Genomic DNA, 19231 nt, shown 5'->3' with positions numbered 1-19231 from the left:
TATAAAATACGTAGAGAAGAAGGTTTTAATGAAATATCTAGAATAAGGTGCCTAATAAACATCCGCGGTGACACATGCCTGGCACGTCCGCCCGGCCCCGTTACCAGTTCCGGGCATGCTAAGGATTTGCAAAGTTCTGCTTTGCGTTCGTAGCTCTGAAACGAGACGAGTCCTCGCATTATTTTCCACCTGCCGAAGTCTCACTAGCCGGTTCATTTTGCACGTTTATGATATTTCTTTTTGATATAAATCAAATTGGAAGTCCACGCTCCCCGTCCTCGTCCTCTTCTCTCCGGGTTCCCGGTAGTTCTCCTTGCCCTTTCTCTTCCCCAACCTGGGAGCCAGATCTGAAGGCGATTGGAGTTGGATCTCGCTTCCAATTTCGCTCGCTGGGATCAGATCTGATCTAGAGATCGTACACTCCCGGAGGAATGCGATTGATGGTGAGCTAGGTCGGTCTGGATCTGGACACTTCACCAATCTTCGTTTCTGTATTTGGGTTCTTAATATTCTTTTCGGTTTTTGGTTGTCGATTAATATGGCCGGAGTAATGGAGGCGGGGAGGAGGTTTCTTGTGGTGATTTTTTTTTTGGAATTTAAATTTAAACACGAAATTCTCTATTGTTTGTTTTGTCTGTATTGGTTTTTCAAATTGCTGTTTGGCTATGGAGAAATAATATCCGTGAGAGGAATTTATTGGTTTCTTGTGTTCCGTTAAGATTTTCAGGTTGGGTGCTGAATTTTCCATCTAATATAAACGACAATTACGTTTTTTTTATTGGAATGCAATGAGAACAGAATATATTGGGGAATGGATGCTCTTCATGGGTGCTTCTTGTTTTGATCTGAGCACGATTTTTTTTTTTTTTTTTAATCTATTCAGTTATCAAGTACGGTCATCGTTCTCAATTTTAATCTTTAATGATGGTCGATGATGTTATTATATGTTGTTACTTTCCCAGGATTGCTGCTGTTGTCATCGTAATAGCTGAGAGGAACCATTGCTGTGTGGTGCATCAAATATTGGCACAATATTTACTTAAAATGATGAACGGGACAATACAATGTAATAAATGTGGCTCCAAGTTGGTTGCACTTAGTCCAAGATCTGTATCAAGGGCTTATGATAAGCATAGAAGCCAAGTGTCATCCAAACACCGAGCTCTCAACTTCCTACTTGTTATTGGTGATTGTATCTTAGTTGGTCTTCAGGTAGCATATAGTGATTTGTTCAAATTCTATTTTCTCTTGGGCCAACGTTACATTGACATGCTTTTATTAATTTCATCTTGTTTTCGTTTAGAAATTCTATTGAAACTTTGCTCATGTATTTGCTCTTTTCCATCAACTCAACGCTAGATACATTGACTAAATAATTGATATATTGTTAAAGCAATCATCATATCTAATCTTTTGGGTCACGCCTCTAATCTCCTCGTTTCATCCTTTTCTCTTTCAGTCTTTCATATAATAATTGTTGAATTTCTTCTTTGTGCTTCACCAGATTTTGTTATTTGTTGCAGCCTATACTTGTCTACATGTCCAAGGTGGATGGGAAGTTCAAGTTTAGTCCTATCAGTGTGAATTTTTTAACAGAATTTGTCAAAATTCTCTTTGCCGTTGTCATGCTAATTTTTCAGGTTTGTTATTCAGCTTTCTCATATTAAGACTAAATTTACTAGGGAGAAGGATCTTTCAATTCCCTCACTTAGTTCTCTTGGAATAGTTCTGTCTATCATCCTCTACCTGCAATATTGTTTTGATGAAGTAATTGCACTATTTTTTGGTCGAAAGGAGTAAATTGTATCATTACCATACTCAATATACATGCATTGTCTATTCATGGGAAGTTTTGCTCTTCCCAGCCTTTGTACTTTATATGCTAGGACCCTCTGTCATGTATTTATACCTTTTTTATGATGACAGGCTAGACACCAGAAGGTTGGAGAGAAAAACCTTTTATCAATTTCCACTTTTGTACAGGTTTAATATCTTGCCATTTAGAATTTCTGTTATTGTAATTGAATTTTTACACATGATATTTCAATCTTTTAAACTTATTTCCCAGTTGCGCGTATTATTCAAATATTTTGATTTTGTATGCCTTGACATGTGGTATAGCAGTTGATTATCTTTTACATGTGAAAATTTCTTCCTCATTACTTTCTCATTTGATGTCTTTTAAGGATAGCTGAAATGCACCTTTTGTTACTTGAGGCTGTAATTGCCTCAACTAAGTAATCTACAAAACTTAATTGGCTTTAAACATCATCTTCGGACCCCAGATTCCATTTTTTAACCAGCTGAACTGAACTGATTGAATCAATGATCCAGTTCAATTCACATTGATGTAGTTTACCTAAATTTAAGCCCAATTCAAACCATATTCAAACGAAATCATATTAAAATCAATTGAATCCTAATCCAACTCATTAGGGCTCTGATCATTCCTTAATTGAACCTATTTCAAAATTATTTAAACTAAATCCAAAATCTAATCGCAACTTATGGCTTAATTTAACTTCAAGATCAACTCAAGTAGACATAAAATTAGTATTTAGCTGCTTACTATAATAATAGTTTTATTTACAAAACTGAAATTATTATAGATATCTGATCATACTACCAGAAAAAACTCAAAAAAATAAATCACCATAGTGCCAGCCTTAAAAATTGAAGGGTCAAAAAAACCAAAAGAGTAACTAATGCAAGCACACGGTACATCCAATAGACTGTAAGCAGTGTGTCTAGGAAGAAAAGTTACACCTTGTATCCATCCAGATACAATATTTGAAACATCAACTTCACACTTAACTATCTGCAGGAGCCAAGAGCAACCTGCCAGGGAGATCACATCTTTGGAATACAGGATTGGACTAAATCCTACAGATGCCAAAAGCATAACTTGCATATACTAATATCTGTATAATGGAGTGTTTTAGGGCAACAGCCAATTATTTTTTCGTCTTAATAAACCTCAGCTTAGGTTCAACATCTGAGCAAATCAATTCCACTAGATTTTGCTGTATTGGACCCCTTTGCTGTATTTTCATACATTTATTTTTGCAATGGATAATAGACTGAAGCATTGACTAACACTTGTTGTTTCATACATTGTCATTCTACCAAATTCTTAAATATGTTGATGTAATAGAAGGTGGATTTCTGATGAGTAATATGCTGCTACCTTCTAAATCACTATTGCAACGCTATTTGTATTTTTTAGTGATTCTGATGATTTTCTTTGGAGAAAATTCTGCTCTTTGTTACCTTGAGGTTCAAGTAAATGTTAACTTATAAGCTGCTGCTAAAGGTGCATGTCTTAATGGTGGGTGAGCATAGATTAAGCTTCTATCTTGATTCTTTCTTTAACAAGTGGGCATGGGTGCAATTTAGGTGTTTTGGGTGGCAAAGTATGTGAAAGATTGATGTGACTTCTAGAGGATCTTGGTTGAACTTGGAGTTTAAGGTTGGTTAATGATTGAATAAGCTCTTGGTAAATGTGTTACAGAACTTCTATCTCTTTAATTTCGAAACAAATTTTCTCGTCTTGGCTTAGGCTTAGGTCCCGTGACTAATTGTTATACTATCTAATCCCCTTTCCTTTTTGTGCCCAATGTTGCTTCATATGAAAAATTCAATTTCTTTGAAATTTGGTATTCATGCGTGCACTAATCTGATTTGTGACTGTCCCAATATTTTCAGGCAGCTAGGAATAATGTTCTTCTGGCTGTTCCTGCTCTTCTATATGCAATTAACAACTATTTGAAATTTATTATGCAGGTATACTTAATCTGTTTGTATCCTCACATGGCTATTTTCTACATTTACCTTTGTTTTCTTTGCTTATAGTTTGGTTGTATTGCTGGAACAAATCTGATGCCTCATTAACTTTTTCTTCTCGCAGTTATACTTTAACCCTGCAACTGTGAAGATGTTAAGCAACATGAAGGTATTACTATCTTAGATATCATGAATTATGTCATAATGCTGTAATGCATTTGTTCTAATATAATGTCTTTAAAACGCTATATATTTATTTCTGAAGAACCTTTGAAATGAACAAGTTAGTATTAAGGAAAAATGTTATAGTCATGGAAAAATGTTGTAGTTATCACATCTTTAAAATTGTATTTCTTCCCTTTTGAATTGCAGATTTTGTTAGCTCTGCCGATTACTGAACTGTATCATTTTGAAAACAATAACCATGGTATTCAAAATCTAGCCAATTCTTTCTTAATGTTAGCTTGAATACTAGCAAACACGATCAAGAAGGAGATACTCCTAGTTATTCTTCTGAAGTCTATCTTAAAATCCGTTACCTTCTCATTGCTTAAGATTCATTGTGAGGTCACCAGAACAACCTTATCGTTGTATGTTTTCTACCACTTAAGTAGACCAAGCGTCTCATTCATTTCTTTCTTGTTCAATGTTGATTGAGAGAAACGACTATTGATCGAGAGAGAATATGTTCTTTCTCGATCAATAGTACCTCAATCCCCCTTTTTATTAAGCCCAATTATTGATATGTTAAATAATAGTTCTATTGTAGTATATTATATATTAATACCTAAGTTTATTTATACATTTAAATTATTTAGTATGACTATATTTATCAATATATTTTTATCCATAAATTCTATATTAATAAAATCTGATTTATTATCTATAAGAACAAATTTACATTTAATTTAATAATAATAGTCAATAGTGTACTCGGTGAGTTAAAGAGACTTGTGCTACTAAGTAAGGAATCTTGGTGGTGGAATGAAAAAAAGTGAAGGAAAACAAACAACTTATAAGGAATTATATATTTGTAAAAAATGAGGTAAACTTAAAAAAATATACAATAGCCAAGAAAGAGGGGTAAGAAAGCAGTGAATGAAGCTAAAAATGAAATTTTTGAATGGTTATATCAAAAATTATAAAAAAGGGGGAAAACATTTATAAAATAGCTAAAGTGAGAGCAAGAGAAAAGATCTTATATAAATAAGATATATTAAAGATGAATACAATAAGGTACTAGTAAATGATGGAGAAATAAAAGAGCGGTGAATTTCGTATTTTCATCAATTTTTTAATGAAGGTTTAGGTGACCAACTTTACTTAGGTAATTTGAGTATAAAAATTTAAATTTTTAGCCTAGAATTCAAAAGTAAAATAAGCTTTAAATGAGATGCAAAATGGAAAAGTCGTTGGACTATATGGTATTCCGATAGAGATATGGAAATGCCTAGGGAAATAAAGTATTGAATGACTTATAAAATTATTTAACATGATATTGAAAATAAAAAAAAAAAATATGATGAGGGTAAGTACTCTATTTCTCTTATATAAAAACAAAGGAGAAGTACCAAATTATATAAACTATAGAGGTATTAAACTAATGAGTCATATTATCAAACTTTGGGAAAAAGTAATAGAAAAAAGATTAAGAAGACTATGGTGATCGAAAATCAATTTGGGTTTATGCCTGGAAGGTTGACAATAGAAGCTATATATTTTCTAAGGCAACTAATTGAAAAGTATCGGGAGCAAAAGCAAGATCTATATATGGTATTTATTGATTTACAAAAAGCTTATGATAAAGTAATTTTTCATGGAGAATTCTAGAAAAGAGAGGTGTTACCTAGTCAAGGATATGTATGAAAATATAACTACTAGAGTGAATACTTTAGGCAGATTAATTGAAATATTTCCAATAAAGATAGGTTATCAGCTCTAAGTCTCTATCTTTTTACACTAATCATCGACGAACTCACTAACACATTCAAGACACTGGTACATGTTATTTGTAGATGATATTGTTTTGGTAGATGAGACACATAATAAATGCTAAATTAGAACAAGGTTTAAAATTTCGACCCGTGCCGAGGTTTCGGTCCCAGACTAGAACGATACGGTTTCGGTATTGTATTGTTCCGTGCCGATACAGTTTCGGTATTTTTTATTTATATATATAGTAATTATTAGATAAATATATTTATTGTGTATAATTTAAAAATAAGTTATATATTGATTTTATATAAGTTCTCCATTATTAAACAACTTAATATTGTTATAAAAAATAATTAAATATAGTTTTTTTTAAAAAAAACAATTGATGTATAAATAACTCTAATTAAAATTGATACATCATAATATAATATGTTAAATAGAAGCAATGATTCTTGTAATATTTTACTTAGATAACCTTTATAGTTCTCCAATGTCCAGATTAAATAATTATAATTATATAAATTAATACAAAATACTATTTTATATATAATAATCATATAAATTAACTATTTATTTATTTAATTAATTAATAGTTTAAATAATATATATTTAAAATAAAAAAAAATAGAATATCAATTAAATATTAAAACAGTAAAAAAATATAAAATAATTTAAAAAATATATAAGAATAAAAATTTGATTTATTAGAATTTTTGAATTTTTTTAGATTTTTTTTTAGAATTTTTAAAATAATAAAAACAATTTCAGAATATTATTTAATAAAATTTCTTATTTAAAAAAAAATAAATATTTTTTTTATATTTTATTAGGATAATTTAATTAGGGTTTATGAAAGCCTCTTTAAAATATCACAATTAAGTGGGAATGAGAATTGTTTGATTTATTTAAATTGCAAAATAAATTTTGCACAGTACGCACGCCGAAACCGCGACTCGCCCGCAACGCCGCAACCCCTCCGACGCCTCGCGGACGCCTCCGACGGTGCCGGAGGCGTCCGGCGACACCTCCGGCGGCATCGGAGGCGTCCGGCGACGCTTCCGGCGGTGCCGGAAGCATCCCGTGATGCATTCGACGCCGCCAGAAACGTCGCGCCGCGACGCCTCAGTCGCCTCCGACGCTTTTGGCGCCCCGCTACGCTTTCGGCTGCACGGGAAGATTCTGGCGACGCTGTCCATGTTGCCGCACGACGACGAGCGACGCACGACGTGACGAAATCTTCCCTAGTTCGGTGCCGGTTTCGGTGCACGGGCGAAACGGTAAGTCGCCCGTTCCGCCCGGCACGGAACGAAATTTGGGACCATGAATTAGAATTTTGGCAGGAAACACTTGAAGTGAAAGATTTTAGGCTTAATAGAGTAAAAACAGAATATATGGAATTTAAGTTTAGTAATAGTAGATGTAATGAGACAATTGTTAAGATAAAAGATGACTAGTTAGTTGAAACTGAAAGATTTAAGTATTTAAAATCATTTTTGCAAAATGACAAAGGGATTGAGAGAAATGTGTTACATAAAATACAAGCATAATGATTGAAATGGAGGAGAGCATTGTGCGTTTTATGTGATAGTAAAGTATTTCTAAAACTTAAAGAGAGATTCTACAAAACAACGGTTAGTCCTGCCATGTTATATGACGCTGAATGTTGGGCTATAACTCGAGTACATGAACAGAAGATGAGAGTTACAAAGATGAGGATGCTAAGGTGGATGTGTGGACATATGAGGATGGATAGAATAAGAAATGAGAGTATTAGAGAGATTCGGAATTATATCTATTGAGGGGAAATTCTAAGAGACACATTTAAAATGGTACGAACATATACTTAGACGATCAATAAATATTCTACTTAGGCGATGTGAAACTATGACAAATGCACACATCAAACGAGGAAAAGGAAAACCAAAAAAGACTTGGTTAAAACAATAAAATAAGATAAAATTTATTTAAGACTTTAAGTATAGATGATGATATAGTAGGGGATAGAGCCCAATGGTGTAGGAGGATCCATATAGCCAAACCCACTTAGTGGGATAATGCTTGATTATTGTTGTTTATTAATAATATAATATTAGTACATCTAGATTTTTTTTTTCCTTTCAAATAATAACTTGATTACTAACCTAATAATAACAATAATATGATATTACTGATATTATTACTAATTTGACAAATCATTATTTATATTGTGTTATTAACAATACTATTTCATAAGATGATATGAACCCTAATATGATTGAATATAATTTGTCATCTCTAATATCTAATTATTTAATTTTTACTTTTTAAATTTTTTTTCTAATGATTCTAATTTCACTAGTGAGATAAAGCTTAGTTGTTGTTGATTTCAATTTCACCAGTGCTATGGATCTAATAGCCTATACTTAGATTTTTTAATCGTTGGAACATATTTGCTGTTAATAATCCTCTGGAAAATAAAGATAGCGGTCTTTCTTGTAATGCACGAAGATATTGTTCAGGAAAGCATGTTTGCTTTCTTTTATAGAGTTAAAAAGAGTTGTTGAAGTAAGTAAATATAGAATTGAAATTTTAGTTTATTGTGATTTTTGGTCCTCAGTTTAGTGCTGTTTTGTCCTGCACTGTTTTATCCTCTCTTTTTTATTTACTTGACTTACATAAAATTTATAAGTTGATGAAAAAGATTGAGGCTGTAGCAAGGCAAATCATTGATTTTTTAAAAACATTTGTAGGTTTTGGTGATTGCTATACTTTTAAAGATTATAATGAGAAGACGTTTTTCCATAATTCAGGTAAGTTAAGCTATGTAATAAATTGCGATTGTGTGCAGAGTTCTATACTTGCCTTTTGTTAACTTATTCTGGCATGAAATTTACATGTCTGCAATCAGATTGTGTTCTCTGTGGGCTAGTATATTTTTATATAGTCATCTTATCCGTACACTTCCATGCTGTAAGCTTTAACATTTTTTTGTTGATGAACAGTGGGAGGCACTTGCACTTTTACTGATTGGGATAAGTGTGAATCAGCTTAAATCATTGCCAGAGGGTTCCATGGCTATGGGTTTTCCAGTTACAATGATTGCTTATGTCTACACTTTGGTTTTTGTAAGTTCCATTATCTTTATTATATATATATATATATATATATATATATTTATATATATATATTCTTTTCTGATGTTTTTTCCTTCAGGTATTTTGACTTAAGCTGATGCTAAATTTTGCAAACTTATCTTGTTTTTTCAATTTATCTATGAATTTGTTAAACTATTGTGATTGAATCGGTGATTTATAACTTACAAGTTAGAAATCAAAGTTCAATTATGCATATACATTCTGTCCAGATGTATCTTTCTTCATTTTTTTTTACAGTGATGGTTTTTTCCTTCAGGTATTGTGACTTAAGCTGATTCTAAATTTTGCTTACTTATCTTGTTTTTCCAATATATCTATGAATTTGTTAAACTATTGTGATTGAATCGGTGATATATAACTGACAAGTTACAAGTCAAAGTTCAATTATGCATATACAATTCTATCCAGATGTATCTTTCTTCATTTTTTTTAACACTGAAATCTTTTTCCTAGGTAAGCATCTTTAGACTATTATAATTGATCTCAATTTAACTTAAAAGTTTAGTTCTTTTATCTACAGAAACATCAAGATTTTGATGTGACCTTCTGCGGATGTGATAAATCTCCACACTCAAGATTTAACTGTATATTTTTAATTTTTAGTTTTGTTGACCATAATTTTTTTTGTTGGTTAGGCTATTCAGTAGTGCATGGTTGATAATTTGATAAGAACTTTGTTATATTGATTTTGTGTTGACAGAAATCAAGTTATTTAACAAGGAAAAAAACTACTTAATCATCTGGTGTCTTTAAGTAATAATTAGGCAAAACGCCATAAATATTCATATTTCTGGAATGTACTTTTATTTAACCTTAGAAGATATAATATTATTCTGAAATTTCAGATTACTGTTCCATCAATGGCTTCGGTCTTCAATGAATATGCTTTGAAAAGTCAGTTCGATACAAGTATATACCTACAGGTGATTATTGATTACTGAATGCAGATGACAATTTCAGTATGGATGACTTGCTATGGGGAATATGCAATTTCTGTATAAGAATCATAATTAAGACCCTATTTCTTTCCCCAGAACTTATTTCTCTATGGCTATGGCGCAATATTCAACTTTTTGGGCATTATAGGAACTGCCATTTTCAAAGGTTGGTATTTTTCACTCTTAGCTTGAAATATATGCCAAACATGTTGGTTATGCATGGATGATATACTTTTTAAATTTTTCTGAAGACTAAATTACATTATTTCTAAAGAACTATCTGTGATCATAGGGTTTACTCCTCATTGCACTAATGCCATCCACATACTTATTTGTGTTTAGTGCTAGCAAGCTTGCATTCAATAATGAGACGAGCAAATTCCAATTTGCATTTCTTATTCAACATAATATTATTTTTTCTTTTAGGACTTTTAGCGAATTTTAATTTTTGTCATAATACCATTGATATTTGACACAAAATGAGACAATAGAATTATGGGCAAGGTTCAAAATCTCATTCCATGATGTTCTGATGGCTGGCTGAAATGAGTTGGTATTGATATGCTGGTTGACATATTGCATGTGTCAGTAAGAGGTGCTGCCAATAAACACTAACCAGTAGGAGGGGGAAGAAAAGAAAGGAGAGGAGGAAGGAAAAAAAGAGGACATGACAGGAAATGGAAAAGGTAGATGAAGAATTAAAACAAGATGAAGAAGAGGTGACACATATCTAGGTTTCCATTGTTATCCTCTTTCCATCAAAACCTTCCCTTTTGACATTGATTTCCCCTCTCATTGCAATCCCCTAACATCCATTTGATTATTCTGATTGGTGCCACTGTCTTAATACTGGTTTCTATTTTGATTTGCTAGTGAAAAGGTAAATATGGCAGCACATAATGAAATTTCAATGCTTGGTTATCACACAAACATAAACTTGTTGGCCTTTTTGTGATTCACAAAATCACATCGAGATATGTGAAACAAAGAGAATCTATTTAATTTTTGTTCAATTCTGTTTTCCTAGTGATTATTTCATTCAATAAGTTTGTTTACTTCATTTTTATTAGGGCCTAGTAGCTTCAATATTCTTGACGGGCACTCAAGAGCGACCATGTTTTTGATATGCATCAATGCAGCACAGGGAATATTGTCTTCCTTCTTCTTCAAATATGCTGGTAATTTCACTTAGTTTTTTCTATTTACTGTTGTTGCTTGCCAGAGTAGACATCTTATCCTATAAATATCAGTGTTTTTTTCATGTAGTCTTTGTCCTATTAAATTAATGGTTCTTGCAGACACCATTTTGAAGAAATATTCATCTACTGTCGCTACAATTTTCACTGGAATTGCTTCTGCTGCTTTATTTGGCCATACGCTGACCATGAACTTCATATTGGGGATTTCTATAGTCTTTATATCTATGCACCAGGTATTGATGAATTAGCTCCATAAAACTATGGTGGTCATTCAATGTCATGATATTTTTTACCTTCTTTATTAGTTCTTTTCTCCTATGGCCAAAGTCAAAGATGAGATAGCAGTTGTATCATCAGAAAAGATGGAGGCTCAACGTCTCAGGTTATACCTTTAATTATGCTTACTGTTTACTTCTGTTTGAGGTGCTAGTTTTTTATCTGCAGTGGTTTTCTGCTCATTGTTGAATATTATCTTTTATAATCTTTGAAGTACATGTTTCTGTTTCTAGGTTGAAAGAAGATTCTTTTGTAAACATGGCTGCTGGTGCTGCTGAAGATGTAAGAGGCGTATATTATACCCAGTTGCTGTGTTGATTTTGTATTAGTATATTTTCACCCATTCTATTTTCTTTCAGGTGACCCATCGTGGTGGACATGATGAGAGACAATCACTTTTGCCCATATGATGCTCCAAAACCTCTCAATGGTGTTTTATCTTACAACCAAAAATGCAATCCGTCACATTTATAGAAATATCCTAACTATAATCAAACTCATCAGATTAGATCGTGCATCATAGTTTGATCATTTATAACTCATTGATGCATTCTGCCCATCTTATCATATTAACCAAAGATTGTACAATCGCATAGTGCCTACATTAATACAGGGAACTAGTAGTCCTGTGTCAATATCTTACATGTTGTATCAATACCACATTCTGTGTTAGTTAACTCCAAAGACATCGTCAAAGAAATAAGCATAGGCGCTTAAACATGCCCTCCACTTAAGCAAAAGTCATGCCTGTTCCTTGGCTGCTTATTAAACAGGTAGATTTAGTTTCCAACGTGGAGGGGCTTATTATTAAAAAGGTGTATTTTAGGCGAGTAAGATTTTGCAACCAGATGTTAGGATATCTGATCGTATTTATTTTACACAGTCCCTTTTATTACTTTGCCAAAGTTTGCTTATAAGTTTTGTGCCTTTACCACTTTTGTCATCCATAAGGACACTTGATGAACATTCCTTTGTCTCACACCTAAATCAAAGAGTGACAGCACATTTACCTCTCCTAATATTTTTTGCAACAGGTATAATTTTGGAGATCCTCTTTTATCTTGCAATCTGAGCCACTAACTTGGGAATATATTTTTCGGCAAAGCAAAAGCAAGGAAGTCTTCTTGTGTGAAATGGCTGAATGTAGCAATCGTTACTTGAAAATACCGAGGATGGTATTAAATAGGAAGTCTTCTTTGTGTGAAATGGCTGAATGGACCAAAACATTATAATGGTGCGGCATTCAAGAACTAGAATTGCCTAGAAACCAATTTCCATAAACTTCACTATCGCCCATTATTTTCTGTTACATTTTGCTCTGTACGCATTTTGATGTATTGTTCTTTTATCTTAGATGTATGTTTTCAAGCATATATCCCTATTCTTTCAATCATTCAATAATTACTTTTATATGGGTGCATATGTTTTTTTTTTCCTCTCTTTTTGACATCAACAGTTTGAACGTTTGAGAATCAACAAAATTATTTAGTAAATAAACATAGAGAATACTACTTTAGCTTGAATAGATCATTTTGGTATGTTGCACATGGTAGTGATTAGTGAATGCCCTGTGAATTTATCGTCACGAATCTATTGGTGATCCAATTGATAAAATTTTAAAGGTTATTATGGGCGGAAACTTCTTGAAATTCCAAACATTACCAATGGACTTCTGTATGACCTAGATGGTTACGATGTGCAAGAGGATGCTTAAGACTTCTAAATGAATGGAGTTGAATTTAGGATGAATTCTAACCTTGCTTGAGACTATAGAGTAATTTACTTGGTTGTATCTAATCAGGAGACAGGGCGGGTGATATTGGACCGTCTGAAATGAGCGTTATAGAAAAGGATACTTAAGGGTACTTCGACAATGATGATGTTGCTGTAAAATATAGAAGAATGACAATTTGATTAAAGTTTGAATTTTAAATGAAATAAATATTTTAGAGGTCTATAAATTATAATTCAAATTCATTTAATAGATAAATTAGAGGAAAATGTCTACTTCATATTAGTTGGGCAACCGAAAAGAAATCTATTTGTAAATTACATACTTCATTTCAGCCCGATTTGTTATGATATATATTCATAGAAAAGACTCATGAAATATCGTTACATTGTTCACTAACGTAGAAGTAAGTTGAATATCTAAATTATTAAAATAATAATAATAATAATAATATAGAAGAGCGTGTTGCTGGATCATCTGTCTGTATTTTTCGAATTTATCTCATTGGCCGATAAAAAAAAGTTTTATAAGGTTGGATCCGTCACCTCTAGATTAACGGGTTAGATACGTGGATTATAAAAAAAAAATAATAACGTGGAAGTTAGCGTGCTACGACATTATACATTCTCTTCTCCCAAATCTCGCCTAGTTGCGTCTCATTCCACTTAATTTCAACAATAAATTGGAAACAGGTCAGCAAAAACTGGAAGCAACGTTGTCCTCACATGGCAATTTGGTGGAGCACACAGACGCGCCAGTTGAAGTGGCATCAACATCGGATGAGAGGTAAAATGTTAGGTACATTTCCAACCCTGCATCGAGCGATCAGGATCCATCACCAACTTTCTTGACTAATTTGTTTGCGTACAGGGAAGTGCACCACAGAGCACTAAGCCTGCCCGGAAGTGGAACTCCATCTCTGTTAGCATCACTGCATAAAAGGCTTCTCGTGGATAACACCAATAATGATAGGCAGCAGGTCTGCACAGTGAGCTTCGCAAACGCAATCATGGGGAGGGTGCCAACGAGCCTTCGAGCACTACTGCTGATTTGCTTGGCTTTGTTTCACCTAGTTCAGTCCTGTGCTGCTGTTTCACCAAGTAATCCTTAATTTATCAACAACTCCCTTTTAAGACCTTCAGCACACCTTCTTCTGATCGTATTAGTTTGCTCCCTTCAGGGCCGGAGAGAATGATAAGAGCGAGCAGAATCCTTTCAGATGAGGTCCGCCAGGTATTAATTCATAATTACGATCGATATCATGTTGAATATTATCAGTTTGGCTGAGTTTGTTGTCTGAAATTACGCAGACTAGCAGAGAGGAGGAATTATTGCTAGAAGAAGAAGCCAAAGGACGGAGGAGGGTGGCCATCCAGATGAATGACTATGCTCCATCCGGTCCCAACGATCGACACACTCCAAAGCCGCCAGAATAGTCAGGTTAATTAATTAGTCGTCGTAATATGTATCCTTCCCTTTGTTCTTCTGAAAAGGTAAGCAATGATGGTCTAAAGGATCACCATGTACATCTAACGTTTCATCTTCGACCTAGTATGGAATGAATAAAACATGACTCTGTTGCTAGGAAAACTTGGTTGATTATGCAGGAAATTATTGTTGTTGCTTCCACTGTTGCAGGATTTTACTTTTTCAATTATGTTCTTGTCAAGGAACTATTGTCTTCAAGACACTCTGTAAATCTTTCAATGAATTTAAGACACGTACATCACGGTGATCATCCAAGATAAAATGATCCTCAAGGATTGAATATTTATATTGTTGCTGTAGTATAACAATATACAAATAATACTTTGCAAGCAATTAACTTTGAGAGTAAAAGTTTTTGTTATGAAGACGCTGAATTATTTGTGCAGAATGATGTTTGTTTTATAGTGTTTGAATCAATGTCTACCAAAGGATTTGTCTTTTAAATTATAACTTTTCATTCAAACATCAAAAAGATACCAATACACAAAGGGACGCCATAGAAAATTATTGCATAACAATTATAGTAAGAAGGAACCCTTCCTTATTCCTTCCATTCTTCTACCTTTTATGAAAATCACCAACGACTATTGCTTTGATGTTAAATTTCAGGTATTCATTTCATTTCCCTTTGCCATCGACTGCTCTGGTCTCAAAGCAAAGCCGACCTCCACATGAACCTGCCTAAATAACAGATAATAATAATAACAATCAAAGTCCATATTATCACATTGAGTGCGTTGAAAAAAACAAAGTGGTTGCTTGTGCAGTGGGGCATGGATGGCCTTAGGCCTTACGTTCAACATCACGGGGCCTCTTTTTCCTGCCATCTCCCTGAAGGAACGGAAACATTTATGAGCTATATACGATGGCGTTGTCTTCTTCCTTTCCGCCCTGTACGCAACTCACTTGCACTGGGGAAATGATGCAACCGAGCGAGGGGGTTTAGATGGTTCGCCATGACTTGTAGAGACATGTGGCTCTGAGAGGCTGCTCGAGATTTTGGGGTTTTGTGTCTTCGGAATGAACACCAGGCGAGCCTGGGTGACAATACTTTGGTAGTGCTTCCCACCTCAAATGTTGATAATATAATAATCAATCGATACTGAAAATCAAGTTAAAAAGAACTTGTAGCATTAGAAAATAGAGCACAGAAATTGAATTTGTTAGATGAAGCTTAAATTAATTACATCTAAATAGATTAACTAGAAATGGTGCATGAGATTAAAAGAAAGATAATAAAATTTATGTCAGAAATAAAAATAAGCTTTTTTTTAATAGCCAAGGAGTCCAAGCTTTCGCCTAATTAATCCGGAAGTAGACGGTCCTCCTCCTTATTTGCCCATCAGATACAATCTAAAATACTCACAGTAATACATTGATAATTGATCTTTGCAGTCTTCACCATCCTTATAAGGTCATTCCAATGTTGAAATGAATACTCTGCTTGCGAAGGTAATGATGCAGGATCAATCTAATAAGACATCTTGAATTTCAATTTTTGACTTGGGAATTGAAATCAGGCTATGTTTGCTGCATGCTTAGCTTTTTCAAAGATCTATGTGTCGGATTGAGAAAGACGAGAGAGGAGGGTGGGGGTGGATGAATCTAGCTCATTAGAAATCTTTTCTTTTTTGCTATTAGTAAAATTGAATCAAAGTTAAGTTCACAGTGAAAATAAAAAGAGAACAAAACTTAAAGATACAGTAATTTTTATTTGGTTCAAAGCACAGTTGACTCTTACTCCAAAGTTTGTGATCCTTTTTATTTGGTTTGGAATCCAGTTGACTCCTACTCTAAGGCCCACGATCCTTGACCACTTTAATTAGGCAATTCTAATATAGTTCTTCAAAAGAAGTAAGATCATACAAGTATGATCATGATGATAGTAAAAATCCTATTATCTTCAAAAAATAAGTGCACCACAAAAAAAAAGTTACCAACAACAATTAAATAGATACAGCGCAACTGTTGTAGATCTTCTTGGAGCAGAATTGTCGAAGGCTTGCACGAATAGAGCAGCAAGAGAAGAATATATTGAAGATGAAAGTTGTAATCGACTCGGTGCTTGAGACTTTCTTTTATATGCATCGTTCAGTTGATTGAAAAATCGTTCGGTCGATTGAACCTATCAGTCGACCGAACCACCTATCGATAGATTGAACTTGACACCCTTCCTTGTTTGCCACGATCCGATCTGTCCGATCCCATGATTTTCAGTGTTTGGTCAACTGATCATGCTTATCCATCGATCGAACCTCTGAATTTCCATTCATGGGATGATTCGATCTGATTTTCTGTCGTTTCCTTTTATGGTTCCATCGACTAATAAACTTTATAAGTCGGCGGATACCTCTATAATGCAAAATTATATATATATATATATATATATATATATATATATATATATATATATATATATATATATATATATATATATATATATATAAGGTCATCCAGACCTATCGAGTTCACCTGCCAGATGTAAGGTCCACTTCACCCATCTCGACTTCCTGCCTAGTTTCACTATCTACTGAGACTTCCCTTACCTAGTATCGAGTCTAGCTGACCTACTAGGGTTTTTGAATTGAGCATCCTGCATATTGGGTTAATTCATCATATAATAACAAGACTTAACTTGAATCTTTGACAACATCAAAACATAAATTCGATTATGGTGCTTTCTGCACCAACAATCTCCTCATTGTTTATGTTTGGCAACATGGTTCAAAGTTAAGTTAAAAAATATGATAGTTAACTTTCTCTCCCTTAAGATAAACTCCCACATGAATTTAACATCTTTTACCCTTTGACACACATAAAAAAATGGGATCGTAGTAATAAGCAACAATTTTTGAAAAAATTCATGGTAAAAACTAAGGTTTGAGTTTCTAAGATAAATATGAAAATCTTCTTAAAATTTGAACCAAAATTTTCAAAACTAAAATGAATTTTGAAAATAAGTATATGTCAACTTTGATAGTTAAGTTAGAAAATTCATGAGTTAGAATTATTTTTGAAACTTTTTCTAAGGAAAATTTTGAAGACTTAATAACTTTAAAAATAATTTTAAAAATTTTTCAAAAGAGAAGTTTTTGAAATAAATTTCGAAATAAGTGTATAATTTTGAAAGTATATTCTTAGATTTTTAAATGTCAAACAAAAATTAGTGTATGAAAATAAAATTTGAAAATTCTATAAGATAAATATGTTTACAAATTTTTGAAGATAATATAAATTTTAAAAATAAGTGTATGATAATTTTCCAAAAATAAAGGAAGGTTTTGAATTCTTAAGAAAAGTTTTGAAAAAATAAATTTTAAAATTTCTAATAAGTTATGGCATTTCTAAGGAAAATTTTGAAATAGATTTTGGAATAAGTTTGAAATTTCTAAAATAGGTTTTGAAGATATATAAAATTCTTCCAAAACTTGAGGTTAATGCTCCCCCTTAATTCAAAATATCCTAAGTCTAAGCATGCATAGGGGAAACATCTAGAAAAGATCCTTATTTTGAAATGTCTAACTTTAATTTTTAACTGTTTATCACAAGATATCATCTTTTTTTACTATAGTTAGTCAAGTTGAGTGTTTGAAATCCAATTTAGTTTTGACTAAGCAAGATCACTCAACTTAATCAATGTATGTTTAAAGTCTAGATTTATATCGATGCACTGATAAAAGCATTTCAAATCTAGGCTAAGCCTAAACATCTCACCTCATTCTATGTGTCACAATACATAAACAAAGGATCCTAGTGTCCTTATGAAATGCTAGCTTCCTAAAGCTATAGGATCATGCTTTCTACGGTATTACTTAGGTTAATTCCAACTTGATATGTTTGAAAACCTAAGTTTTATAAATCATGGATATAAAATGAAAAAAAAAGTTTTTGAAAACTATTAGTGAAAAAATGGCACAAAAATAAATATCTATTCTATAAAGAAAATGAGCATCTAGAGGGATAAAATATTAGTACCAAATCCATAATTGCACAATCAAAATGTCAACATAATGTCAAACATAACATCAGATATAGTAGTCCAAAAAGTATGCTAACTAAATCTTGCATCAGATGGAGGGGGTGGAGGATCACGCACAACACGAAAATAATCAAACATCCTACACTATTGTACGTCTAAAGTATCTACTCGATTAGTCATGTCCTGACGAAAATCTATGAGCTGCCCCTGGAATGAAGTGCCCTGATCCTAAATCATGGTCTGAAGAAAGTCAAGATGAAAAAAGATGTCATCACGAAATTGATTGAAAGGATCACTAATATGTGGAGGAGTTGTAGATGATGTTGTTGGATTGTGGTGGTGGTGCAATCTGAGTACGGGCAGAATAATTGTATGACATCACTTTGGTGAAATCGAGACTAGAGTTATACTCTATCTCTTTAAGATGAATTTTCTTAGCACACGGTGCTCAAGGAACATGACAATCATCTCTGAAGATACAATGACTTTATTTTGTGATAGCAACACTGCAGATCGCAAGACCTTTAAACCGAAGAAGCTTCTTGAACTCTCTAAATGCAAATATGGAATACAATGCTTGCTTTGAATTGGAATGAATTGAGTGAGTGAAATGAGAAGGTGAGGGGTCTTTTTATACTAAGTGAAAGGGCATAAGAACCTCTTGGTTTAATTAGATCTCAACCATTTAATTTGAATTGGATGGTTTAGATTGCATCCCTTCCCAAGAGATACAATGTCTCTTTATTTGGATGCCAATCAATGGTTGA

The 19231-nt window shown here is 33.0% G+C and overlaps 2 protein-coding genes across 2 annotated transcripts; both read left to right on the top strand.

Annotated features, from left to right (window-relative positions):
* Positions 1-64: 64 nt before the first annotated feature.
* On the top strand, positions 65-12638 carry LOC122020019 (CMP-sialic acid transporter 4-like). Its single transcript, XM_042577718.1, has 16 exons — positions 65-452; positions 963-1212; positions 1524-1640; positions 1927-1983; positions 3706-3783; positions 3908-3952; positions 8448-8507; positions 8700-8822; positions 9698-9775; positions 9887-9956; positions 10861-10968; positions 11089-11222; positions 11295-11371; positions 11499-11547; positions 11625-11695; positions 12300-12638. The coding sequence occupies exons 2-15, from the start codon at positions 1045-1047 to the stop codon at positions 11673-11675; spliced, it is 1215 nt and encodes a 404-aa protein (XP_042433652.1). The 5' UTR covers positions 65-452; positions 963-1044; the 3' UTR covers positions 11676-11695; positions 12300-12638.
* LOC122019491 lies at positions 12399-14626 on the top strand. Its single transcript, XM_042576954.1, has 5 exons — positions 12399-12440; positions 13647-13783; positions 13868-14097; positions 14178-14230; positions 14308-14626. Exons 1-5 carry the CDS (start codon positions 12399-12401, stop codon positions 14431-14433), a joined length of 588 nt encoding a protein of 195 aa, XP_042432888.1. The 3' UTR covers positions 14434-14626.
* The last annotated feature ends 4605 nt before the right edge of the window (positions 14627-19231 follow it).

The sequence above is a fragment of the Zingiber officinale genome, chromosome 9A, assembly GCF_018446385.1.
Source record: "Zingiber officinale cultivar Zhangliang chromosome 9A, Zo_v1.1, whole genome shotgun sequence".
Lineage (NCBI taxonomy): Eukaryota > Viridiplantae > Streptophyta > Magnoliopsida > Zingiberales > Zingiberaceae > Zingiber > Zingiber officinale.
The sequence above is the reverse complement of the archived record's forward strand: the minus strand, read 5'-3'. Positions and strand labels throughout refer to the sequence as shown.